The 26,887-nt window shown below is 60.1% G+C and overlaps 3 protein-coding genes across 5 annotated transcripts in view; 1 reads left to right on the forward strand and 2 right to left on the reverse strand.

The window, feature by feature from the left end:
- Positions 1 to 140, reverse strand: part of PFDN2 (prefoldin subunit 2) — a 6,164-nt gene extending 6,024 nt beyond the window's left edge. Inside the window, exon 1 of the mRNA XM_068174772.1 lies at positions 37 to 140. Coding sequence (XP_068030873.1) covers positions 37 to 140 — 104 coding nt within the window. The remainder of the gene's footprint in view (positions 1 to 36) is intronic.
- NIT1 (nitrilase 1) lies at positions 65 to 9,850 on the forward strand. 2 transcript variants are annotated; one of them, XM_068174981.1, is made up of 7 exons: positions 65 to 124; positions 726 to 806; positions 2,613 to 2,900; positions 3,639 to 3,742; positions 5,091 to 5,224; positions 5,741 to 5,866; positions 6,878 to 9,850. In XM_068174981.1, the coding sequence occupies exons 3-7, from the start codon at positions 2,623 to 2,625 to the stop codon at positions 7,145 to 7,147; spliced, it is 912 nt and encodes a 303-aa protein (XP_068031082.1). In that variant the 5' UTR covers positions 65 to 124; positions 726 to 806; positions 2,613 to 2,622; the 3' UTR covers positions 7,148 to 9,850. The 2 variants fall into 2 exon arrangements, with proteins under 2 accessions (XP_068031082.1, XP_068031081.1); XM_068174980.1 differs by lacking the exon at positions 65 to 124 and adding an exon at positions 174 to 203.
- On the reverse strand, positions 9,528 to 21,665 carry DEDD (death effector domain containing). Of its 2 annotated transcripts, none has more exons than XM_068174983.1 (5): positions 21,526 to 21,665; positions 15,458 to 15,812; positions 13,497 to 13,604; positions 12,259 to 12,405; positions 9,528 to 10,294 (listed from the first exon to the last, which is right to left on the reverse strand). In XM_068174983.1, exons 2-5 carry the CDS (start codon positions 15,804 to 15,806, stop codon positions 9,918 to 9,920), a joined length of 981 nt encoding a protein of 326 aa, XP_068031084.1. In that variant the 5' UTR covers positions 15,807 to 15,812; positions 21,526 to 21,665; the 3' UTR covers positions 9,528 to 9,917. The 2 variants fall into 2 exon arrangements, with proteins under 2 accessions (XP_068031084.1, XP_068031083.1); XM_068174982.1 differs by lacking the exon at positions 21,526 to 21,665 and adding an exon at positions 18,516 to 18,740.
- Positions 21,666 to 26,887: the final 5,222 nt, after the last annotated feature.

Genomic DNA, 26,887 nt, shown 5'->3' on the forward strand with positions numbered 1-26,887 from the left:
TCCCCGGCTCCGCCATCTTGGCCCGCGCGGCTCCGCCTCTTCCGCTCCCGCCGCGCGAGCGGCGCCGCCACTTCCGGCCGCCATCTTGGGCCCGGGTGAGGCGGCGGCGGCGGCGCCATCTTGAGTGAGGGCAGCGCCATCTTGAGTGAGGGCAGCGCCTGAAGGGGGGGGGACTTTGGCCGCGCTGCCGCCGGGCGGGGAATGTGCGGGAATAGGGCGAGAAACGGGGAAAAAGTGGGGGGAAAAGGGGGTTTGGGGTGGGGGGTGAGCGGAGGTGCGGGGGGTTTGGGGATTTGGGGGGCTGGGGGGTGGTTTAGGGGGTGTGGGGATGCTTTGGGGTCCAATTTGGGGCAGTTTTGGTGGTGTTTGGGGCAGTTGAGGGGGTCTTGGGGGTAGTTTGGGGGGTATGGGGCAATTTTGGTGGTCTTTGGGGCGGTTTGAGGGGGTCTGGGGTAATTTTGGTGGTCTTTGGGGCGGTTTGAGGGGGTCTGGGGTAGTTTGGGGGGGGTCTGGGGTACTTTGGGATCAAAATTGGGGCAGCTCAGGGGGAGCTGAGGACATTTGGGGGGGTCAGGGGGCAGTTTGGGGTCATACCTGGGACATTTTGGGGATGTTTGGGGGCAGTTTTGGGGGTTCAGGGACAGTTTGGGGGGCGGGGGTTCCAGGTCCCAGCCGTGTGACCCTCCCCAATTTGGGGTGTCGTCCCCCCCCCTCCCCCCCCCCAGGCTGAGGGTGGCCCCCCGGGCCCTGCTGTGCTGCCCCCCGAGACCCTCGAGAGTCCCCCAGAGCTCCAGCACCGAGGCCAGGTACCGGGGGGGACCCCAAAAACCCCATGGGAACCCCAGATTCCCTGTGGAGAACCCCAAAAACCCCATGGGGACCCAAGAACCCTGTGGAGAACCCCAAAAACCCCATGGGGATCCCAAAATCCACACAGGAACCCCAGATAACCAGTGGAGAACCCCAAAAACCCTGTGGAGCACCCCAAAAACTCCATGGGGAACCCCAAAAACCCTGTGGAGAGCCCCAAAAACCCCATGGGGACCCCAAAAACCTCATGGGACCTCAACCAGTGGAGAACCCCAAATACCCTGTGGAGAACCCAAAAAACCCTGTGGAGCACCCCAGAAACTCCATGGGGAACCCCAAAAACCCTATGGAGAGCCTCAAAAACCTCATGGGGACCCCAAAAACCTCATGGGGACCCCAAATAACCAGTGCAGAACCCCAAATACCCTGTGCAGAGTCCCTAAAAACCCCATGGGGACCCCAAAACCCACATGGGAACCCCAGATAACCAGTGCAGAACCCAAATACCCTGTGGAGAACCCCAGAAACTCCATGGGGAACCCAAAAACCTCATGGGGACCCCAGATAACCAATGCAGAACCCCAAATGCCCTGTGGAGAACCCCAGAAACTCCATGGGGAACCCCAAAAACCCCATGGGAACCCCAAAAACCCCAGAGGGGGCTGAGGGTGACCCTGGGGTGACCCCAGGTGTGTGTGTGGGGGGGGGTTCAGGCGTCACCCTGCTCCCCATGGGGTCACCTGGGGTGTCCCTGTCCCCAAGGGGGTGGCCTCTGGGGTGACCCCCGTGCCCGTGGGGTGACCCCAATCCCTTTGAGGTGTCCCATGGGGTGACCCCAGTCCCCACAGACCCGTTGCCACGGCGGTGTCCCCAGGGACAGCGGTGTCCCCTTGGTGTCCCCGCCACGGTGATGTCCCCAGTCCCTGTGAAGTCCCCAACAGTGTCCCCTCCCCGCAGCCCTGTGGCCATGGCAGCATCCCCAGGCCCATCAGTGTCCCCAAGCCCGTTGGTGTCCCCAAGCCCGTTGGTGTCCCCAGACCCATCGGTGTCCCCAAGCCCGTTGATGTCCCCAGGCCCATTGGTGTCCCCAGGCCCATCGGTGTCCCCAAGCCCATCGGTGTCCCCAGGCCCATCAGTGTCCCCAAGCCCGTCGGTGTCCCCAGGCCCACTGGTGTCCCCAAGCCCATCGGTGTCCCCAAGCCCGTTGATGTCCCCAGACCCATCGGTGTCCCCAAGCCCGTTGATGTCCCCAGGCCCATTGGTGTCCCCAAGCCCATCAGTGTCCCCAAGCCCATCGGTGTCCCCAAGCCCATCGGTGTCCCCAAGCCCGTTGGTGTCCCCAGGCCCATTGGTGTCCCCAAGCCCATCGGTGTCCCCAAGCCCGTTGGTGTCCCAGGCCCATTGGTGTCCCCAAGCCCGTTGATGTCCCCAAGCCCATCGGTGTCCCCAGGCCCATTGGTGTCCCCAAGCCATCAGTGTCCCCAGGCCCATTGGTGTCCCCAAGCCCGTTGGTGTCCCCCGGCCCATCGGTGTCCCCAAGCCCATCGGTGTCCCCAAGCCCATCGGTGTCCCCAGGCCCATCAGTGTCCCCAGGCCCATCGGTGTCCCCAAGCCCGTTGGTGTCCCCAAGCCCATCGGTGTCCCCAAGCCCGTCGGTGTCCCCAGACCCATTGTTGTCCCCAGACCCATCGGTGTCCCCAAGCCCATCGGTGTCCCCAAGCCCGTCGGTGTCCCCAAGCCCATCGGTGTCCCCAAGCCCGTTGGTGTCTCCCTGAGACCCTCACGGTGTCCCGTCCCCGCAGCCGCCCGGCCATGGCAGCACCCCCAGCCCCGGCGGTGTCCCCAGCCCCAGCGGTGTCCCCGGACCCCCCGGGCGGGCTGGTGGCGGTGGCACAGGTGACATCCACGGCGGACAAGGAGCACAACTGGCGGCAGTGCTCGGCGCTGGTGCGGCGCGCGGCGGCCGCGGGGGCCCGCGCCGTGTTCCTGCCCGAGGGCTTCGACTTCATCGGGGACAGTCCCCAGCACAGCCTGGCGCTGGCAGAGCCACTGCACGGGGACACCGTGGGGCGCTACCGCCAGCTGGCCAGGTACGGGGACACCGGGGTGTCACCGGGGGATGTCACCGAGTGGCACCAGGAGATGTTGCTGTGTGTTCCCAGGGGATGTCACCCGGTGTCCTCAGGGAATGCCACCCTGTGTCCCCAGGGAATGTCACTGCGTGTGTCCCCAGGGGATGTCACCGTGTGTCCCCAGGGAATGTCACACTTTGTCCCCAGGGAATGTGACGTGTGTCCCCATGCCATGTCACACTGTGTCCCCACGGAGTGTCACCCTGTGTCCCCAAAGAGTGTCACTATGTTTGTTTCCAGGGGATGTCACTCTGTGTCCCCAGGGAATGTCACTCTGTGTCCCCAAGGAGTGTCACTGTGTGTGTGTCCCCAGGCCATGTCACTCTGTGTCCCCAGGGAATGTCACTCTGTGTCCCCAAGGAGTGTCACTGTGTGTGTGTCCCCAGGGAATGTCACTCTGTGTCCCCAGGGAATGTCACTCTGTGTCCCCAAGGAGTGTCACTGTGTGTGTGTCCCCAGGGAATGTCACTCTGTGTCCCCAAGGAGTGTCACGGTGTGTGTCCCCACGCCATCTCACTCTGTGTCCCCAGGGAATGTCACTCTGTGTCCCCAAGGAGTGTCACTGTGTGTGTGTCCCCAGGCCATGTCACTCTGTGTCCCTAGGGAATGTCACTCTGTGTCCCCACGCATGTCACTCTGTGTCCCCAAGAAGTGTCACGGTGTGTGTCCCCAGGCCATGTCACTCTGTGTCCCTAGGGAATGTGACGTGTGGCTCTCCCTCGGGGGCTTCCACGAGCGTGGCCAGGACTGGGACAGCACCGGCCGCATCTACAACTGTCACCTGCTGCTGGACAACTCGGGTGGGACACGGCCTTCCTGAGCCCTGTGTCACCCCTGTGCCACCCATGTCACCCCCGTGTCCCCCAGATCCCCAATCCCTGTGTCTCCAACATTCCCAACCCTTGGATGTCCCTGTGTCCCCACACGTCCTCGCTGTTCCCATTCCCTCTGGCTGTCCCCACACGTGGTGGTGGCCGTGTCCCCACCATTCCCAACCCCTGGCTGTCCCCGCTGTCCCTACTGTCCCCAATCCCTGTGTTTGTCCCCAGGTGTGGTGGTGACCTCATACCTGCACCATTCCCAAGCCCTGACAGTCCCCAGTGTCCCAGCCCCATGGATGTCCCCAGTGTCCCCAACGCCTTTGGTGGCTGTCCCCAACCCGATGGCTGTCCCCAGGCGCGCTGGTGACCTCGTGCCTGCACCATTCCCAATCCCTGGCTGTCCCCATTGTCCCTGGCTGTCCCCAGTGTCCCCAACACCCTTTGGTGGCTGTCCCCAACCCAGGTGGCTGTGCCCACTGTCCCCATCCCCTTTGGTGGCTGTCCCCAACCCCGGTGGCTGTGCCCAGTGTCCTTATCCCCTTTGGTGGCTGTCCCCAACCCCGGTGGTTGTGCCCAGTGTCCCCAACCCCTTTGGTGGCTGTCCCCAACCCCGGTGGCTGTGCCCAGTGTCCCCATCCCCTTTGGTGGCTGTCCCCAACCCCGGTGGCTGTGCCCAGTGTCCCCATCCCCTTTGGTGGCTGTCCCCAACCCCGGTGGCTGTGCCCAGTGTCCCCATCCCCTTTGGTGGCTGTCCCCAACCCCGGTGGCTGTGCCCAGTGTCCCCATCCCCTTTGGTGGCTGTCCCCAACCCCGGTGGCTGTGCCCAGTGTCCCCATCCCCTTTGGTGGCTGTCCCCAACCCCGGTGGCTGTGCCCAGTGTCCCCATCCCCTTTGGTGGCTGTCCCCCAACCCCGGTGGCTCTGCCCACTGTCCCCATCCCCTTTGGTGGCTGTCCCCAACCCCGGTGGCTGTGCCAGTGTCCCCATCCCCTTTGGTGGCTGTCCCCAACCCCGGTGGCTGTGCCCACTGTCCCCATCCCCTTTGGTGGCTGTCCCCAACCCCGGTGGCTGTGCCCAGTGTCCCCATCCCCTTTGGTGGCTGTCCCCAACCCCGGTGGCTGTGCCCAGTGTCCCCATCCCCTTTGGTGGCTGTCCCCAACCCTGGTGGCTGTCCCCAATGTCCCCATCCCCTTTGGTGGCTGTCCCCAACCCCGGTGGCTGTGCCCAGTGTTCCCATCCCCTTTGGTGGCTGTCCCCAACCCCGGTGGCTGTGCCCAGTGTCCCCATCCCCTTTGGTGGCTGTCCCCAACCCCGGTGGCTGTCCCCAGGCGCGCTGGTGGCCGCGTACCGCAAGCTGCACCTGTTTGACGCGGCGCTGCCGGGGGCGCCGGCGCTGTGCGAGAGCTCCTTCACCAACCCCGGCCGGGAGCTGCTGCCCCCCATCGACACCCCTGTGGGCAAGGTATGGCCCTGCCCGTGTCCCCCGGTGTCCCCAAGTGTCCCCAGCTGTCCCCTGCCTTCGCTGATCCCCGGTATTCCCAAAAAAGCCTGGGGCTGGCCGTGTGCCGCAGCCTGTGGTTCCCAGAGCTGGCCCCGCCCTGATCCTAACCCCACCCCTGACCCCACAGTGCCCATGGGTGTCCTCGGGTGTCCCCAAGTGTCCCTGGGTGTCCCCTGCCCTCGCTGACCCCTGCTGTTCCCAGAAAAAACTGGGGTTGGCCATGTGCTGTGGCCTGTGGGTCCTGGAGCTGGCCCTGCCCTGATGCTCACCCCTGACCCCACCATGTCCCCAGAGTGTCCCAGGGCTGTCCCAAGGTGTCCCCAGGTGTCCCCTGCCCTCACTGAGCCCCACATCCCCCCCAGCTGGGGCTGGCCGTGTGCTCTGCCCTGTGCTTCCAGAGCTGGCCCTGCCCTGACCCCTGGCCCCATGCCCAGGGTGTCCCCAGCTGTCCCCAATGTCCCCTCACTGTCCCCCCAGCTGGGGCTGGCTGTGTGCTATGACCTGCGTTTCCCGGAGCTGGCCCAGGCCCTGCGCGGGGCCGGTGCCCAAATCCTGACCTTCCCCTCGGCCTTCACCGTCCCCACCGGAGCCGCGCACTGGGAGGTGAGGGGACACCCCTGGGGGGGCTTGGGGACACCCGGGGAGGGCACTGGGGACATCCCAGGGTGTTGGGGACACCCATGGGGGGGCTTGGGGACACCCCTGGGGGGGCTTGGGGACACCCGGGGAGGGCACTGGGGACATCCCAGGGCGTTGGGGACACCCCTGGAGGGGCTTGGGGACACCCGGGGAGGGCACTGGGGACACCCCAGGGGGTTGGGGACACCCATGGAGAGTTGGGGACACCCCTGGAGGGGCTTGGGGACACCCGGGGAGGGCACTGGGGACACTCCAGGGGGTTGGGGACACCCCTGGGGGGGCTTGGGGACACCATGGTGGGGCTGGGGACACCCTGAGGGGCTTGGGGACAGCATCGTCCCTTGCAGGTGCTGCTGCATGCCCGTGCCCTCTGTGCCCCCCATGTCCCCTGGGTGACAGTGCTGTCCCCTGAAGTGCTGCTGCGTGCCCACGTCCCTTGTGTCCCCCTTGGTGACACCGCTGTCCCCTCAGTGCTGCTGCGTGCCCATGCCATCGAGTGTCCCCCGTGTCCCCCTGGGTGACACCGCTGTCCCTTCCCAGTGACGCTGCTGTCCCCTGGGTGACACCGCTGTCCCCTCAGGTGCTGCTGCGTGCCCATGCCATCGAGTGTCCCCCGTGCCCCTCTGGGTGACACCGCTGTCCCCTCAGGTGCTGCTGCGTGCCCATGCCCCCCGTGTCCCCTGTGCCCCTCTGGGTGACGCCGCTGTCCCCTCAGGTGCTGCTGTGTGCCCATGCCCCCCGTGTCCCCCGTGCCCCCCTGGGTGACACCGCTGTCCCCTCAGGTGCTGCTGCATGCCCATGCCATCGAGTGTCCCCCGTGCCCCCCTGGGTGACACCGCTGTCCCCTCAGGTGCTGCTGCGTGCCCATGCCCCCCGTGTCCCCCGTGCCCCTCTGGGTGACACCGCTGTCCCCTCAGGTGCTGCTGTGTGCCCATGCCCCCCATGTCCCCCTGGGTGACACCGCTGTCCCCTCAGGTGCTGCTGCGTGCCCGTGCCATCGAGTGCCAGTGCTACGTGGTTGCCGCGGCTCAGACCGGCCGGCACAACGCCAGCCGGGCGTCCTACGGCCACTCGCTGGTGGCCGATCCCTGGGGCACCGTGGTGGCCCAGTGCCACGAGGGGCCGGGGCTGTGCCTGGCCCAGCTCGACCTGGGCTACCTGGAGCAGGTGCGCAGGGACCTGCCCGTGCACGGCCACCGCCGCGGGGACATCTACGGGGCCCTGCCGGGGACACCGGGGACGTGACGGCGCCGGGCTGGGGCCGCACCCGCTCGGAATTTGCACCGGGTTTGCTTTTCTGTCCCCAGAATGGAACGGCACGATGTGTCCCCCTCCCCGCTCTCCTTTTGTGGGGGGTCCCAAATCTGCCCTTCTGTCCCCAAAATGGAATGGCACAACATGCCCCCCCCCACCCTTCTCTTTTTGGGAGTCCCAAATTTGCATCAATTCAGCCCCAAGTCTGCCCTCTTTGTCCCCAAAATGAAATGACACAATGTGCCCCCCCTCTTTCTTTATTAGGGGTCCCAAATCTGCCCTTTTAGACCCAAAATGGAATGACATAACGTGTCCCCCCCTTTCTCTTTTTAGGGGTTCCAAATCTGCCCCAAATCTGCCCTTTTAGACCCAAAATGGAATGACATAACGTGTCCCCCCCTTTCTCTTTTTAGGGGTCCCAAATCTGCCCCAAATCTGCCCTTTTAGACCCAAAATGGAATGGCACGTGTTCCCCCTTTCTCTTTTTAGGGGTCCCAAATCTGCATCAATTCAGCCCTAAATCAGCCCCAGATCTGCCCTTTTTGTCCCCAAAATGAAATGGCACCACATGTCCCCCTTTACTCTTTTTGGGGGGTCCCAAATCAGCTCCAAATCTGCCCTTTTGTCCCCAAAATGAAATGGCACAACGTGTCCTCCCTGCTCTCCTTTTGGGGTCCCCACTCTTTTTTGGGGTCCCGATTCAGGCCCAAATTTGCTCCAAATCTGCATCAATTTAGCCCAAAATTGACCCCGAATCTGCCCCAAAATCTGCTCCAATTTACACCAAATGTGCTCCAAATCGACCTTTTTTGTCCCCAAAGTGAAACAACACAACGTGTCCCCCTTCTTTTTTGGGGAGTCCCAAATCTGCTCTGAAACTGCCCCAAATCAACCCCAAATGTGCTTTGAATCAGCTCAGAACGTGCCCCAAATCTGCCTCAATTCATCCCAAAATCTGCATCAATTCACCCCCAAATCAGCACTGAATCAGCACTTTTGTCCCCAAAAGGGATTTCTGCTTTTTGGGGGGTGTTCCCTCTTTTTTGGGGGGTTCTTCTTGGGGGGAAGAAATTTCCTTCTATTGTAATTTGAAAAATAAAAAAATCCCAGGAAATGACCCCAGAGTGTGAAGGAATTTTGGGATGGGAGGGAGTGGGGACAACCCTGAACCCTCCAAGTGCTGGGTGGGAATGGGGGGAAAACCAAGGAAAATGGGAAAAAACTCCATCCCTGTGAGGTTTTGGGGGAAAATGAGAATTTTTTTGAGGGGGGAAACAAGGATTTGGGGAGGAAAATGGGAATTTTGGGGGAAATTGCCATTTGCCTTTCGTTGTTGTTTTTAATGGATATAAAAGAGGGAAAAAAACATGGAAAACACAAGAGGGAGGAATTTGATAAGGAAATTGAGGAATTCTGGAATATTCCACACCCCCAATCTCCCAACTCCCAGCGTGTCCCTCAGGTTCTTAAAATGAGATTTTTGCCCTTTTTTTGGCCACTTTTAATGGATACAAAAGAGGAAAAAAATCACAGAAAACACAAGGACAAAGAAGAATTGATGAGGAAAGTGAGGAATTCTGGAATGTTCCATCTTTCCAATGCTTCCCACACCTCAAATCCCCAATTCTGAGTGCACCAATGGGATTTTTGCCTTTTTGCTGCTGTTTTTAATGGATGAAAAGGAACAGAAAACAGGGAAAAATCACGGAAAACACAAGGAAAAGGAGGAATTGACAGGGGAAAATGAGGAATTCTGGAATCTTCCGTTATTCCACGGCTCTCCAAACCTCCAATCCCCAAATCCCAGCGCGTTGCACCGAAAGGATTTTTGCCTTTTCATCAGCGTTTTTAATAGATATAAAATAAAAAAAAAATAGGGAAAAAAACCATGGAAAACACAGGGAGAAGGGGGAATTGACAGGGAAAATTGAGGAATTCTGGAATATTCCATTATTTCAATGCCTTCCACACCTCAAATGCCCAATCCTCAGCGTGTCACACCGGTGGGATATTTGCCTTTTTGCCGCTGTTTTTAATGGATGAAAAGGAACAGAAAATAGGGAAAATTCATGGAAAACACAAGAAGAGGAAGGAGTTTGACAGGAAAAAAGTGAGGAATTCTGGAATATTCCACACCTCCCAATTCCCAAATCCCAGCGTGTCGCACCAATGGGATTTTTGCCTTTTCATCACCATTTTTAATGGATACAAAAAGAAAAAACCAGGAGAGAAAACACAAGGAGAACCCATCAGGACCCCCAAAAATGCACCAAATCCTGGAATATCCCACACCTCCAACCCAGAATATTCCATTGTTCCAGGGCTTCCCACACCTCAAATCCCCAGTTCCGACTGCACCGCGTTAATGGGGTTTTTGCCTTTTTTTGGACGTTTTTAATGGATAAAAAAGAGAAGAAAATAGGGAGAAAACATGGAAAAACACAAGGAGAAACTGACAGGGAAAAGTGAGGAATTCTGGAATATTCCACACCTCCCAATCCCCAAATCCCAGCGTGTCGCACCAATGGGATTTTTGCCTTTTCATCACCATTTTTAATGGATACAAAAAGAAAAAAACAGGAGAGAAAACACAAGGAGAACCCATCAGGACCCCCAAAAAGCTCCGAATCCCGGAATCCCCCACACCTCCAACCCTCCCCAAATCCGTCAGCGGGCTCCGCACGGGCGGAAGAATCGGGGGGGAAAAAAAACCCGAAAAACTCAAAAAAAAAACCCCAAAAAAACCCAGGGGATGGATCCCTCAGGGAGCCGTGTGGAGCATCAAGTTCCTGAGGAGTTTCTGGCGGCCCAGCTCGTAATCCTCCTCGTCCACGTTGACCAGCAGCTTGATGGCCTCGTGGCCCACGGCCTGTTTGAGCGAGTCCGTGATGAAGACGCCCTTGAGGGCCTCCAGGAGGGAGCCGTTGATGTAATCCCGCCAGAAGGCGTCGAGGTAGGTGAGCTCCGAGAATTTGATGTCGCAGATGATGGAGCCCAAATCCCGGGATTTCAGGATGGTGTTGGCCTGGTTGAAGCGCTCGAACTGGCGCTCCAGAGGGTCCTGCTTGTTGGAGAAGACGTTGCCGTGCAGGGCGGAGTCGTGCTGGCAGTACTCGGCGCGCACGCGCAGGCGGATGTCTGGTTTTGGGGGGGAAATCGGGGGTTTAGGGGGTTTGGGATTGGGGGGAATGTGGGGTTTAGGGGTTTGGGATTGGGGGAATGTGGGGTTTGGGATCGGGGGGAAAATGTGGGGTTTTGGGATTGGGAGAATGTGGGGTTTAGGGGGTTTGGGATTAGGGGGATGTGGGGTTTAGGAATTGGGGGAATGTGGGGTTTAAGGGGTTTGGGATTGGGGGAATGTGGGGTTTAGGGGGTTTGGGATTGGAGGAATGTGGGGTTTAGGAATTGGGGGAATGTGGGGTTTAGGGGGTTTGGGATTAGGGGGATGTGGGGTTTAGGAATTGGGGGAATGTGGGGTTTAGGGGGTTTGGGATTGGGGGAATGTGGGGTTTAGGGGAATGTGGAGTTTAGGATTAGGGGGATGTGGGGTTTAGGGGGTTTGGGATTGGAGGAATGTGGGGTTTAGGAATTGGGGGAATGTGGGGTTTAGGGGTTTGGGATTGGGGGAATGTGGGGTTTAGGGGAATGTGGAGTTTAGGATTAGGGGGATGTGGGGTTTAGGGGGTTTGGGATTGGAGGAATGTGGGGTTTAGGAATTGGGGGAATGTGGGGTTTAGGGGTTTGGGATTGGGGGAATGTGGGGTTTAGGGCAATGTGGAGTTTAGGATTAGGGGGATGTGGGGTTTAGGGGGTTTGGGATTGGGGGAATGTGGGGTTTAGGGGGTTTGGGATTAGGGGGATGTGGGGTTTAGGAATTGGGGGAATGTGGGGTTTAGGGGGTTTGGGGAATGTGGGGTTTACGGATTGAGGGAATGTGGGGTTCAGGGGGTATGGGATTGGGGGGGGATGTGGGTTTTAGGGATTTGGGATTGTAGGCAATGTGGGATTTGGGATTGGAGGCAATGTGGGATTTAAGGGTTTTGGGACTGGGAGAAGTGTAGGAAAGGGAGGTCCCATCCTGAGGACCAGGGTTGATGGAGTCTGGGGTGGGATTTCCTCCTCACAGGGCTCCTCCACTCAGTAATTTGCCCCCAAACTGTAATTTTCCCAGTCTTGGGATGTCTCAGAATTCCAGGGATTGCCCCAAATCCAGGAACTCCCCCAATCCCAGACCAATCCCAATCCTGATCCCATATCCCGCTCACCACAGGTCTGTTTCTCTTTAGGGATCCCAATCCCCTATTCCCATTCCCAATCCCACATTCCCGATCCCAATCCCATATCCCGCTCACCACAGACCTGTTTCTCCTTGGGGATCCCAATCCCACATTCCCGATCCCAATCCCAATCCCATATCCTGCTCACTGCAGGCCTGTTTCTCCTTGAGGATCCCAATCCCATATTCCCAATCCCCCATTCCTGATCCCAATCCCGTATTCCCAATTCCAATGCCACATTCCCAATCCTGATCCCACATCCTTCTCACCACAACTCTGTTTCTCCTTGGGGATCCTAATCCCAAATCCCACATGCCCGATCCCAATCCCGTATTCCCAATCCCGAATCCCGCTCACCGCAGGTCTGTTTCTCCTTGAGGATCCCAATCCCATATTCCCAATCCCCCATTCCTGATCCCAGTCCTGTATTCCCAATTCCACTGCCACATTCCCAATCCTGATCCCACATCCTGCTCACCACAACTCTGTTTCTCCTTGGGGATCGTAATCCCAAATCCCACATTCCCGATCCCAATCCTGATCTCGTATCCCGCTCACCGCAGGTCTCTTTCTCCTCGGGGATCCCGATCCCAATCCCACATTCCTGATCCCGATCCCACATTCCCGATCCCATATCCCACTCACCACAGGACTGTTTCTCTTTAGGGATCCCAATCCCCTATTCCCATTCCCAATCCCACATTCCTGATCCCAATCCCGTATCCCGCTCACCGCAGCTCTGTTTCTCCTTGGGGATCCCGATCCCAATCCCACATTCCTGATCCCAGTCCCACATGCCCGATCCCAATCCCGAATCCCGCTCACCGCAGGTCTGTTTCTCCTTGGGGTCGGGGGTCGCTGACTTCCTGCGTTTCCGTTGGCTCCCGAGGAGGCTCCGGGCCCGGCCCGGGCGCTTCGGGCCCAGCTGGGGCCCCCCCGGGGGGCAGCACAGGGACGGGTGGGGGGCAGGCACTGGGACACGGGGGGGAAATGGGATCAGCGACCCCAAATCCATCCAGGGAACCCCAAACCCATCCATCAGATCTGGGCACGATCCCCCAAACCCAGAGTCCTGAGAGGCTCCGGGGTTGGGAACTTTGGGATGACCCCAAATGGGGAGTGGTGGCCCCAAGTGGGAGTGACGATCCCAAGGGGGGCTGACATTCCCAAATGGGGGTGATGATCCCAAAGGAAGGTGATGACCCCAAATGGAGGTGATGATCCCAAGTGGGGGTGATGATCCCAAAGGGGGTGGTGACCCCAAAAGGGGGATGATGATCCCAAATGGGGGTGATGACCCCAAAAGGGGGATGATGATCCCAAATGGGGGTGATGATCCCAAAGGGGGGTGATGATCCCAAAAGGGGGATGATGATCCCAAATGGGGGTGATGATCCCAAAGGGGGGTGATGATCCCAAAGGGGATGGTGACCCCAAAAGGGGACAGTGACCCCAAAGGGGACTGTGAGCCCAAAAAGTGACGGTGACCCCAAAAGGGGCAGTGACCCCAAAGGGGACTGTGAGCCCAAAAGGGGGTGATGACCCCAAAAGTGACGGTGACCCCAAAAGGGACAGTGATGACCCCAAAAGTGACAGTGACCCCAAAGCTGACGGTGACCCCAAAGGGGACGGTGATGACCCCAAAAGTGATGGTGACCCCAAAAGGGGCAGTGACCCCAAAGGTGACGGTGACCCCAAAAGGGGGTGATGACCCCAAAAGTGACGGTGACCCCAAAGCTGATGATGACCCCAAAGGGGACAGTGATGACCCCAAAAGTGACAGTGACCCCAAAGCTGATGGTGACCCCAAAGGGGACGGTGATGACCCCAAAAGTGATGGTGACCCCAAAGCTGACGGTGACCCCAAAGGGGACGGTGACCCCAAAGGTGACGGTGACCCCAAAGGGGACGGTGACCCCAAAGGTGACGGTGACCCCAAAGGGGACGGTGATGACCCCAAAGGGGACAGTGACCCCAAAGGGGACGGTGACCCCAAAGGGGACGGTGATGACCCCAAAAGTGACGGTGACCCCAAAGGGGACGGTGACCCCAGGGGTCCGTACCTGATTTGTGGGGGTGGCCGAGGCCGGGCGGGGCCCCCCCGGGCGCGCGGGGCGTGACGTAGCGGATGGACGTCTCCTCCAGGTACTTGTCCACCAGGTCCGGGCACACTGGGAACAGAAACGGGCACGGCATGGCACCGGGATGGCACGGGAGTGGCACCGGGATGTCATGGGAATGGCACCGGGATGGCACCGGAATGTCATGGGAATGGCACTGGAATGTCATGGGAATGGCACCAGATGGCACCGGAATGTCATGGGAATGGCACTGGAATGTCATGGGAATGGCACCGGGAATGGCACTGGAATGTCGTGGGAATGGCACCGGGAATGGCACTGGAATGTCATGGGAATGGCACTGGAATGGCACTGGAATGTCATGGGAATGGCACCAGGAATGTCATGGGAATGGCACTGGAATGGCACCAGGAATGTCATGGGAATGGCACTGGAATGGCACCGGGATGTCATGGGAATGGCACTGGGATGGCACTGGAATGTCATGGGAATGGCACCGGGATGGCACCAGGAATGTCATGGGAATGGCACCGGGAATGTCATGGGAATGGCACTGGAATGTCATGGGAATGGCACTGGGATGTCACGGGAATGGCATTGGAATGTCATGGGAATGGCACTGGAATGGCACCAGGAATGTCATGGGAATGGCACTGGAATGGCACCAGGAATGTCATGGGAATGGCACTGGAATGGCACCGGGATGTCATGGGAATGGCACTGGGCTGGCACTGGAATGTCATGGGAATGGCACTGGGAATGGCACCGGAATGTCATGGGAATGGCACTGGAATGGCACTGGAATGTCATGGGAATGGCACCGGGAATGACACAGGAATGTCATGGGAATGGCACTGGAATGTCATGGGAATGGCACTGGAATGTCATGGGAATGGCACTGGAATGGCACCGGAATGTCATGGGAATGGCACTGGGATGGCACTGGAATGTCATGGGGATGGCACTGGAATGTCATGGGAATGGCACTGGAATGGCACTGGAATGTCATGGGAATGGCACTGGGATGGCACCGGGATGGCACTGGAATGTCATGGGAATGGCACCAGGAATGTCATGGGAATGGCACTGGGATGGCACCAGGATGGCAGATGATGATGCTGCCCCAATACCTCCATCCACTGTGGCAGTGACCCCGTACGTCACTATGGTGACTCCGTATATCGCGACATATCACGACATACAGCAATGCGCACCTGGGCACCGTCTCCTGAGGCTGACCCCGATATCCCCCCGTATATCGTGACAGTGACCCCAATACTGCGATATCACCCCGTGTATTGCTACGGTGACCCCGTATATCGCGACAGTGACCCCGTATATCGCGATATATCACACCAGGCACTCACCTGGGCGCCACCATTTGAGGCTAATGTAGGGCAGCAGGCCATGGCAGGTGATGATGTGACCCCAATATCACCCCATATATCGTGACAGTGACCCCATATATTACTACAGTGACCCTGTATATTGCGATATATCGCGATACATCGTGACAAGCACTCACCAGGGCGCCGTCTCTTGAGGCTGACGTAGGGCAGCAGCTTGTGGCGGGTGATGGTGTGACCCCAATACCCCCATACACTGTGACAGTGACCCCGTATATCGCGATACATCACAATATATCGTGACATATCGCGCCAGGCGCTCACCGGGGCGCTGTCTCTTGAGGCTGATGTAGGGCAGCAGGTCGTGGCAGGTGATGGTGTGACCCCCACTACCACCCCTTATAACACGACAGCGACCACGTATATTGCGATATATCGCGATACATCGCGACAGGCGCTCACCGGGGCGCCGTCTCTTGAGGCTGACATACGGCAGCAGGTCGTAGCAGGTGACGATGCGACCCCAATACCCCCACACGCTGTGACAGTGACCCCGTATATCGCGACATACCGCGATACATCACAGCAGGCACTCACCGGGGCGCCGCCTCTTGAGGCTGACGTAGGGCAGCAGGTCGTGGCGGGTGATGATGCGCAGCAGCTGCAGCAGCTGCCGCAGGTTGCTCTCGTCGCAGCGGCCCTGGCGCTCCAGGGCCAGCAGGAAGTCGCGGCCGGAGCGGATGCGGCCGCGCTCGGCCTCGTCCAGCACGTCCACGAAGAGGAAGGAGAGCACGCGCACGTCGCGGTGCGTCAGCTGCGCGCCCACGATGTCGAACATGCGGTGCAGCGAGTACAGCCCCTGCTCGCGCTCGCCCGGCTCCTCGGGCCACGGCGCCGACCCCGCGCCGCCGCCGGCACCGCCGCTGCCGCGCTTCCGGCCCGCCATGGGCACCTGGGGACACACACGGGGACACGGGGTCAGTGGGACGCGGGGACGGTGCAGGCCCTGCTCGCGCTCGCCCGGCTCCCCGGCCACCGTTGCCACCGCTGCATTTCTGGTCCCCGTTGTTTGGGGACGATGGGACACGGGGCAGCGGGACGCGGCACCACTGGCACTGCCGCGCTTCCGGCCTGTCGCGGGCAGCTGGGGACACCCCACGTCAGTGGGACACGGGGTCAGGCAGGCCCTGCTCGCGCTCGCCCGGCTCCTCCGGCCACCAGTGCCACCACTGGCACTGCCACTGCGCTTCCGGCCAACCACGGGCACCTGGGGACAATGGGACACGGGGTCAGCGGGACGTGGGGTCGGTACGGGCCCCGCTCGCGCTCGCCCGGCTCCTCCGGCCACCACTGCCCCATCGCCACTGCCACCGCATTTCTGCATTGTCTGGGGACAACGGGACACGGGGGCAGTGGGACACGGGGTCAGTACGGGCCCCGCTTGCGCTCGCCCGGCTCCTCTGGCCACAGCTGACCCTGTGCCACCACTGGCACTGCCACACTTCTCGCCTGCCACGGGCACCTGGTGACAATGGGACACGGGGTCAGTGTGGGGACACGGCACCACTGGCGCTGTCCCCGCGCTTCCGGCCGGACACGGGGACAGTGGGACACGGGGACAGTGGGACACGGGGTCAGTACGGGCTCCGCTCGCGCTCGCCTGGCTCCTCTGGCCACAGCTGACCCTGTGCCACTGCCACCGCATTTCTGCATTGTCTGGGGACAGCGGGACACGGGGGCAGTGGGACGTGGCACCACTGGCACTGCCACGGGCATCTGGGGACACGGGGTCAGTACGGGCCCCGCTCGCGCTCGCAGCTGACCCTGTGCCACCACTGGCACTGCCACACTTCTCGCCTGCCACGGGCACCTGGTGGCAATGGGACACGGGGTCAGTGTGGGGACACGGCACCACTGGCACTGTCCCTGCGCTTCCGGCCGGACACGGGGACAGTGGGACACGGGGACAGTGGGACACGGGGACAGTGGGACACGGGGTCAGTACGGGCCCCGCTTGCGCTCGCCCGGCTCCTCTGGCCACAGCTGACCCTGTGCCACCACTGGCACTGCCACACTTCTCGCCTGCCACGGGCACCTGGTGGCAATGGGACACGGGGTCAGTGTGGGGACACGGCACCACTGGCGCTGTCCCCGCGCTTCCGGCCGGACACGGGGACAGTGGGACACGGGGACAGTGGGACACGGGGAGAGTGGGACACGGGGTCAGTACGGGCTCCGCTCGCGCTCGCCTGGCTCCTCTGGCCACAGCTGACCCTGTGCCACTGCCACCGCATTTCTGCATTGTCTGGGGACAGCGGGACACGGGGGCAGTGGGACGTGGCACCACTGGCACTGCCACGGGCATCTGGGGACACGGGGTCAGTACGGGCCCCGCTCGCGCTCGCAGCTGACCCTGTGCCACCACTGGCACTGCCACACTTCTCGCCTGCCACGGGCACCTGGTGGCAATGGGACACGGGGTCAGTGTGGGGACACGGCACCACTGGCACTGTCCCTGCGCTTCCAGCCGGACACGGGCACCTGGGGACACGGGGACAGTGGGACACGGGGACAGTGGGACACGGGGTCAGTACGGGCTCCGCTCGCGCTCGCCCGGCTCCTCCGGCCACCGGTGCCACCACCGCCACTGCACCTCTGGTCCCCATTGTCTGGGGACAGTGGGAGATGGGGACAATGGGACACGGGGTCAGCAGCGTGCAGACCCTGCGCTGCTGGCACTGCCATGCAGGGGGATCCAAAGCCCAGTCCCAGGGGTTTTCCATCGGGATCCCGACCCCAATCCCGGGAATTTTCCAGCAGGATCCCAACCCCATTCTCTGCATTTTTCCATCAGGATCCCGACCCCGATCCAGGGGATTTTCCAGCGGGATCCCAACCCCATTCTCTGCATTTTTCCATCAGCATTCTGACCCAAATCCCAGGGGTTCTCCAGCGGGATCCCGACCCCATTCTCTGCATTTTTCCATCAGGATCCTGACCCCAATCCCAGGATTTTTCCTGGGATCCCGACCCCAATCCCAGGGATTTTCCAGCGGGATCCTGACCCCATTCTCTGCATTTTTCCATCGGGATCCCGACCACAATCCTAGGATTTTTCCATCAGGATCCCGACCCCAATCTCAGGGGTTTTCCAGCAGGATCCTGACCCCATTCTCTGCATTTTTCCATCAGGATCCCGACCCCAATCCCAGAGATTTTCCAGCGGGATCCTGACCCCATTCTCTGCATTCTTCCATCGGGATCCCGACCACAATCTTAGGATTTTTCCTTGGATCGGATCCCGACTCCAATCCCAGGGATTTTTCATCAGGGTCCCAGCCCTAATCCTGGGGATTTTCCAGTGGGATCCCAACCTCATTCTCTGCATTTTTCCATTGGGATCCTGACCCCAATCCCAGGATTTTCCCTGGGATCAGGCCCTGTCCCCGCTCCGCAGCCCTGGCTCCGGCCTTTCCCTGGATACAATCTCCCAAACAAAGGGAAAACATTGGGATCACGACAGGAACCCCCCCACCCTCCCCCAGTTCCCAGCACGGCCACGCTGGGCTCCTCTCCAAGGAGGAAATTCCCAGAAAGTCCCTGGAAAAAACAACCTGGCCCCAGCTCCAGGAGGGGAAAGGGGAATGGGAAGCACCTGGTGCCGTGATCCCACTTTTTTTTGGGGAGTTTTCCTTAAAATATCTCCTTTTTCCCCAAATTTGGGTGGTGAATTGTACAAAAATTGGGAAAAATCCTTGGATTCGTCAGCACCAACCCCCCTGGAATGATCCTGGATCGTTTTCCTGCCATGGATGCCAGAAAAAAGCTGGAATTTGGTGTGGTGCTCGCTGAAAATCCAAAGAAATCTGGGAAAATTGAGGTTTTACGCAAGTGCTGACCCCTGGGAAGGGGGAATTTTGGGGATTAAATGTCCCCAAAAAAATACACAAAAATGGTTAAATTCATTTCCAAGCAGGGAATTCCAGCCATGAAGGAGATCCTGAGATTCCCATGGTCCCCAAAATCCTGAAATCCCAAAATCCTGCAGGGGTGGGAGGTGGAAATCCCAAAAATCCATGGATTTTCTTCAAGAAAGAGCAGGAAAATCTCCCAGAAAAACACGAGGATCCCAAAATCCCTCGGAAAATCCCCCCCACCCCACTCCAGAGGCTTTTCCCAGGAAGAGAATTCTGGGAGCATTCAAATAATTTCGGGATAAACGGGAAAAACGAGTTCCTGGAGGTTCCCAGGGCTCAGCCCCACTGGATCCCTCAGGATATTTTGGGATTTTCCCCACTAAATCCAGGCCAAAACCGTCAGAATTCCACATTATCCAAGAAAATTCCGGCTTGGAAGGGAGTAAAGGCCCAAATCCCAATTTTTTAGGTGAATTTTCCGGGGGGAATGGACAGGAGGAAGACTCCAGGTGAACTTTTCCCCTCCAGTTCCTGGGGATAGGAGCAATTCCCAAACATCTGGGAAAAAACCCACAAAAATCGGGATTAATCCCGAATTTTCCTCTTTTTTGGGGAGAATTCCCCCTCCTAAATCCAGCGGGAATTCCCAAAACTCCGTTCCCAGCCCCAGTAAATTGGATTTCTGGGGAGAAGAGGAGCTCCAGAGGCTGGGAAGGGAGGAGGAGGAGAAGGAGGAAGCTCCTGACAAAATATCCCAAGGAAAACTTGCTCTTCCAGAGGCTGTTTGGGGCTGGATTTCGGGAATTCGGCAATTCCCACCCTTGGAACCAGCTGGGAATGTGGGAATTTAATTCCTGGGTGGGTTCAGCTTCAATCCATGGCTCCTGAATAATCCCAAACTGATCCCAAAAGCCAAAATTCCAAGGGATTCCCAAGGATTCCCGGGGCTCTCCAGGTGGGGATAATTCCCAGTAATTCCTGGAAGAAGTGCCTGGGGCAGGGAGGGAAATCCTGGGATCCAGCCCCAGCTTCTGGATCCGTCTGGAGCTTCCCTGGATCCCTCCTGAGCCATCCCCAAATTCCCTGGATCCATCCCGAGCTTCCAGATTCTTCCTGAGTCCCCTTGGATCCATCAGGACTCTCTGGATCCATCTCAGACTTCTCCAGCTCCATCCCAAACCCCTTTAGATCCATCCCAAACCTTTCCAGATCCATCAGGACCCTCTGGATCCATCCCTGGATCCATCCCAGATCTCTTCAGATCCATCCCAAACTTCCCAGAATCCATTCCAGTCCTCTCCAGCTCCAACCCAAACTTCCCTGCGTCCATCACGAGCCTCTGGATCCCTCCTGACCTTCCCTGGATCCATCCCGAGGCCTTCTGGATCCATCAGGACCCTCTGGATCCATCCCAGACCTCTCCAGATCCATCCTGAGCCTCCCAGGATCCCTCCCAGGATCCATCCCAGCCCTCTCCAGACCCATCCCAAACACCTCTGGATCTGTCCTGACCTTCCCTGGATCCATCAGGAGTCTCTGGATCCATCCTGAATCTCCCTGGATCCATGCCAGACCTCTCCAGATCCATCAGGAGCCTCTGGATCCCTCCCAGGATCCATCCCAAACACCTCTGGATCTGTCTTGACCTTCTCTGGATCCATCAGGACCCTCTGGATCCCATCCCAGCCCTCTCCAGTTCCATCCCAAACACCTCTGGATCCATTCCGACCTTCCCAGGATCCATCAGGACCTTCTGGATCCATCCCAAACCACCTTGCATCCATCCTGAACCTCTGGATCCATCCCAGACATCTCCAGATCCATGAGGAGCCTTTGGATCCATCCTGAGCCTCCCAGGATCCATCAGACCCTCTGGATCCATCCCAGAATCCATCCCAGCCCTCTCCAGATCCCTCTCAAACACTTCTGGATCCATCAGGACCCTCTGGATCCATCCCAAATTTCCCTGGATCCATCCCAGCCCTCTCCAGATCCATCCCAAACACTTCTGGATCCATCTCGACCTTCCCTGGATCCATCTTGAGCTTCTCCAGATCCATCAGGAGCCTCTGGATCCACCCCAGGGTCCACCCCAGACCTCTCCAGATCCATTCTGAGTCTCCCTGTGTCCATCAGGACCCTGTGGATCCATCCCGAGATCCATCCTGAGCTTCTCCAGATCCATCAGGAGCCTCTGGATCCATCCCAAACTTCCCTGGATGCATCCCAGCCCTCTCCAGATCCATCTCGACCTTCCCTGGATCCATCTTGACCTTCTCCAGATCCATCCCAAACACTTCTGGATCCATCTCAACCTTCCCTGGATCCATCTTGAGCTTCTCCAGATCCATCAGGACCCTCTGGATCCATCCCAAGATCCATCCCAGCCCTCTCTGGATCCATCCGGAGCCTCTCCAGATCCATCAGGACCATCTGGATCCATCCCAGCGTTCTCTGGATCCATCTTGAGCCTCTCCAGATCCATCAGGACCCTCTGGATCCATCCCAGCGTTCTCTGGATCCATCTTGAGCCTCTCCAGATCCATCAGGACCCTCTGGATCCATCCCAGCGTTCTCTGGATCCATCTTGAGCCTCTCCAGCTCCATCAGGACCCTCTGGATCCATCCCAAACCTCCCTGGATCCATCCTGAGCTTCTCCAGATCCATCAGGACTCTCTGGATCCATCCCAAACCTCCCTGGATCCATCCCTGGCTCCCAAATCCCCAATCCCCATCCCCGGACCCACCTCGGCCGTGCCCGCTCCTGGGTCCCGAGCGTTCCCAGCAATCTCCGATCCCTTTTTCTTTCCTTCTCCTGGATTCTTCTTGCCGAGGAAACTCCCCCAAAAATCCCCGCGGAGGCTCCCGAAGTTCCAGCAGCGGCCGCAATTCCAGAGGCCGGGATCGCTGTCAGTCCTTGCCGGAAAACACCGGATTTCCCACCCCCACCTCCCCCCCCAAAAAAAAAACCCTTTTTAAATTATTTTTAATTTGCTAATTAATAATTTATCGAGGCGCTGCCCTTAAGTCGTTCCCGGTTGCGGGGAGAGCATTCCCGAGGCAGGAATTCCCTGGATCGAGGATTTTTGCACGCTCAAAGCAAAAACTGCAAGAAAAAACCAAAAAAAAACTCGCTCGGGTGAAGAAATCCTTGGAATTTCATCCCGCTCCTCCTGCGCCTCAAAGCCCGGGATTTTCTGACCCCCGGGAGGAGCCGAAATCCCGGGCAAACCGGGAAAAGCGCTGTTAAATAAACAAAATCAAAAAAAAAAAAAAAAAAAAAAAAAAAAAAAACAACAAAAACACAAAAAACTCAAGATTTTGCCGCGATTTCGGCTGAAATCGGCCCCAAATTCCAGCGGGAAAGAACCAAAAACCGGGGGCACCGGGAGCCTCTTCCCGTTAAAGGCCCTTAAAGCCCCGGTTCAGCCCCGGAGGCCTCGGGAAGGGCCCGGTTCGACCCCAAAAAGCTCCGGGCAAGGCCCGGGGAGGCCCCGGTAAGGCCGCAAACGGCGGCGACGAGCCCCGGGGAGGCCCCAAACGGCCCCGCCGAGCCCCGAAAGGCCGCGGGGAGGCCCCGGTAAGGCCGCCAAAGGCCCCGAGCAGGCCCCGCGTCTCCCCCGGGGAGGCACCGGTCAGGCCCCGGGGAGGCTCCGGAGGCGGCACCGTCGCGAGGAGCGGCGGGGGGAGCGGCGGGGCCCCCCCTGCGGCCCGTCCCAGCCCGCCGAGCGCGGGGGCCCCTCCCGGCCCCTCACGGCCCCTCAGGGCCGGCCCAGCCCCGGCGCCGCCATCTTGGCTCCGTCCGCTCCGCTCCCCGCTCCCCGCGGGCGGCTCCGCCCTGACGCAACTTCCGGCAGGCCGAGGCCACGCCCCCTTCCCCGCAGCGGAGCCGCGCCCACATCCGGGCACCCGCGCGCACGCTGCGGCTTCACGCCCATAGAGGAACACGGGGAGGGCGGCGCCATGTTGGGTGAGGGCAAGATGGCGGCTACATCCGGGTTACCGCCCTTGGCTTCAGCGCTATTGGTTAGCACGGGGCGGGAGCCATCTTGAGTGAGGGCAGCCTGGCAGCGCGGGGCCGCGTGGCGGCGCGGGCGCCATCTTGGAAATCGTGAGGCGGAGGCGCCGCCATCTTAACTGAGGGCAGCAAGGGGGGCCCGGGGGGGCTTGAGGAGATTTTTGGGGGTTTTTGGGGTTTTTTTGGGGACTGAGGGAAGGGGTGAGGAGGGGAGGGTGGGGATGGGTTCAGGGGGGCTCCTGTGAGGAAGGGGAGAGCGGTGGGGTTGGCTGAGGGGGGCTGCGCGAGGGGGGGTGGGGAGGGGACGACAAGGTGGGGACAAGGTGGGGGCGAGGACGACGGGAGGGGCACGGCGACAATGGCAGGGACGGCGGGGACAATGCGGGAGGGGGACCCTGGCGACAAGGAGGCGACAATGTGGGGGAGGGTAGTGCCACCCCCCTGGCCCCGAGCGCTCCCCGCCCCCACACGGGTGGGGCCCTTCACCTTTGCCCCTTCCTGGGTGGGGAAACTGAGGCAGGGCGGGGGTGACCTGGGGGTTGTCCCCCCCACCCCTCCCTCACCCTCCGTGTCCCCTCCCCCGCTCGGTTGCCCCCGGGGCTTGGCAATTAGCGATTGTAATTGTAATTAGTGTCATTAGGGCGGCACGCGCCACCGCGGCGCCGGGCACCGGGCGGGGGGGGGTGGGGAGGGGGAACCTCGGTGAGGCCCCTTCGGGTTGTGGGGCGGGGGACACCGGGGAAGGGGACACCGGGGAAGGGGACACCGGGGGGGGGGGTCCCGGTGTTCAGGGGGAGGGGGGGACACGGGGGGGGTTATCCCGGGTCAGACCGGCGCTCCCTGGGTGGTCTCCGCTGCCCCGGGGTAGAACCGGGAGGGATCCCCGGTGTGCCGGGGGATCCCGGTACAGAACCGGGGGGGGGTTTCCCCGTGGTCCCGGGTGGTCCCCGCTGTCCCGGGGTAGAACCGGGACGGATCCCCGGTGTGCCGGGGGATCCCGGTACAGAACCGGGGGGGGTTTCCCCTATGTCCCGGGTGGTCCCGGGTGGTCCCCGCTGTCCCGGGGTAGAACCGGGAGAGATCCCCGGTGTGTCGGGGGATCCCGGTACAGAACCGGGGGGGGTTTCCCCTATGTCCCGGGTGGTCCCCGCTGCCCCGGGGTAGAACCGGGAGGGATCCCCGGTGTGCCGGGGGATCCCGGTACAGAACCGGGGGGGGTTTCCCCTCTGTCCCGGGTGGTCCCCGCTGTCCCGGCGGTATCCCGGGGAGTCCCGGTGGTGTCCCCGCTGTCCCGGGTGGCGGTGGTGGCGCTGGGGGGACAGGCCCGGGGCGGGGCGCGGTGCCCGGGCGGTGTCCGGGCGGTCCCGGTGAGTCACGGTGCCCCCCCCCCCCGCGCCCCCCGGCCCGGCCCGCCCCCGCCGTGCCTATCCCGGGCCGGACCGCGCCCCGCCACTGCCCGCACCGAGCACCGAGCCCCGCACGGTGAGTGACCGCGGCACCCCGCCCGGCCCCGGTAACGGGGATCGGTCCCGCACCCCAAAATGGGAACTCCCATCTCCAAATCCCGGTTTAGGGTCTAAATCCTCCTTTGGGGTGCCCCTCCCGGCCCCGGTAACGGGGATCGGTCCCGCACCCCAAAATGGGAACTCCCATCTCCAAATCCCGGTTTAGGGTCTAAATCCTGCTTTGGGGTGCCCCTCCCGGCCCCGGTAACGGGGATCGGTCCCGCACCCCAAAAAGGAGGAACCCCGTCCCTAAATCGCGGTTTGGGGTCTAAATCCTCCTTTGGGGTGCCCCTCCCGGCCCCGGTAACGGGGATCGGTCCCGCACCCTAAAATGGGGAACCCCAGCCCTAAATCTCGGTTTGGGGTCCCCCGCCCGGTAACGGGAACGGGGGACCGGTGCCACACCCCAAAAAGGAGGAACACCATCCCTAAATCCCGGTTTGGGGTCCCCCCCATCCCCGTTACCGAGGGACCCCATGCCGGTGTCCGTTTTTGGGGGGGCTCCATCCCCCCAAACCCCATTTTGGGGGGGATCAATCCTGTCCCCAAATTTGGGGTCCCGCGCTCCGATTTTGGGGGGGGAATTTTGAGCATCACTTCGGGGGACCCCATCCCTGTCCCCCACCACTTTTTGGGGGGGGTCTCCATCCCCAAACCCCCTTTTTTGGGGGGGTCCCACCCTTTTTTGGGGGTCCCACCCTTTAGGGAAGTTCACTTTTGGGGCGGTTCCCCTTTCCTTGGGGTCACTTTTGGGGGGGTTTCCCCCTTTTTTAGGTGTTCCTCCTTTTTTTAGGGGGGGTCCCCTTTCTTGGGGGGGATCCCCTTTTTCTGGAGGTCACTTTTGGGGGGGTTTCCCCCTTTTTTAGGTGTTCCTCCTTTTTTTAGGGGGGGTCCCCTTTCTTGGGGGGGATCCCCTTTTTCTGGAGGTCACTTTTGGGGGGATTCCCCCTTTTTTAGGTGTTCCTCCTTTTTTTAGGGGGGGTCCCCTTTCTTGGGGGGGATCCCCTTTTTCTGGAGGCCACTTTTGGGGGGATTCCCCCTTTTTTGGGGGGGTCATTTTGGGAGTTCCTCCTTTTTTCAGAGATTCTTTTTTTTGGGGGGGATTCTCCCTTTTGGAGGAGGGGGGGATCCCCGTTTGGGAGGGTTCCTCCTTTTGGGGGGAGTTTCTCCTTTTTTTTTTTTTGGGGGGGGGGGGTCTCGTTTTGGGGGTGTTCCTCTTTTTTTGGGGGGGGGGGATTCCTCCTTTTTGGGGCGTTTCCCGTTTTTTTCAAGCCTTCCCCTTTTTCCGGGGGGTCACTTTTGGGCGGGAATTCCTCTTTTTTGGGTTGGTTTTTTTTTTTTGGTTTTTTTTTTTTTTTTTTTGGAAGAGAGCGGGGGAAACTGAGGCGGGTCCCTGCCTGGGGGAGGGGCTGCGGGACCGCCTCCCCCCTCCCCCCGTGAGTCACCGGGGTGTCCCCAAGGGGAGGGGGACAGCGGCCACACCCTCGGGACGTGTCCCCCTCGTGTCCCCCCTCCCCGCGCTGAGTCACGCCCGGAGCATTCCCGGACATTCCTGGAAAATCCAGGCGCGGGGGGTGGAGCGAGAGTTTGGGGCGTCCTGGAGGGATTTTGGGGTCCCAGGAGGGAATTTTGGGGGTCCAGGAGGGAATTTTGGGGTCCCAAGAGGGAATTTTGGGGGTCCAGGAGGGATTCTGGGGGTCCAGGAGGGATTCTGGGGAGTCCTGGAGGGATTTGGGGGGGCTCAGGGAGAATTATGGGGTCCCAGGAGGGAATTTTGGGGAGTCCTGGAGGGATTCTGGGGGGTCCTGGAGGGATTTTGGGGTCCCAAGAAGGAATTTTGGGGGGTCCAGGAGGGATTTTGGGGGGTCCAGGAGGGATTTTGGGGGGGTCCTGGAGGAATTTTGGGGGGCTCAGGGAGGATTTTGGGGGGTCCTGGAGGGATTTTGGGGAGTCCTGGAGGGATTTTGGGGGGCTCAGGGAGAATTATGGGGTCCCAGGAGGGAATTTTGGGGAGTCCTGGAGGGATTCTGGGGGGTCCTGGAGGGATTCTGGGGTCCCTAGAGGGAATTTTGGGGGGTCCAGGAGGGATTTAGGGGGGGTCCTGGAGGAATTTTGGGGGGCTCAGGGAGGATTTTGGGGGGTCCTGGAGGGATTTTGGGGAGTCCTGGAGGGATTTTGGGGGGCTCAGGGAGAATTATGGGGTCCCAGGAGGGAATTTTGGGGAGTCCTGGAGGGATTCTGGGGGGTCCTGGAGGGATTCTGGGGTCCCTAGAGGGAATTTTGGGGGGTCCAGGAGGGATTTAGGGGGGGTCCTGGAGGAATTTTGGGGGGCTCAGGGAGGATTTTGGGGGGTCCTGGAGGGATTTTGGGGAGTCCTGGAGGGATTTTGGGGGGCTCAGGGAGAATTATGGGGTCCCAGGAGGGAATTTTGGGGAGTCCTGGAGGATTTTGGGGGGCTCAGGGAGAATTATGGGGTCCCAGGAGGGAATTTTGGGGAGTCCTGGAGGGATTCTGGGGGGTCCTGGAGGGATTCTGGGGTCCCTAGAGGGAATTTTGGGGTCCCAAGAGGGAATTTTGGGGGTCCAG

Source organism: Anomalospiza imberbis, chromosome 29 (assembly GCF_031753505.1).
Source record: "Anomalospiza imberbis isolate Cuckoo-Finch-1a 21T00152 chromosome 29, ASM3175350v1, whole genome shotgun sequence".
NCBI lineage: Eukaryota > Metazoa > Chordata > Aves > Passeriformes > Viduidae > Anomalospiza > Anomalospiza imberbis.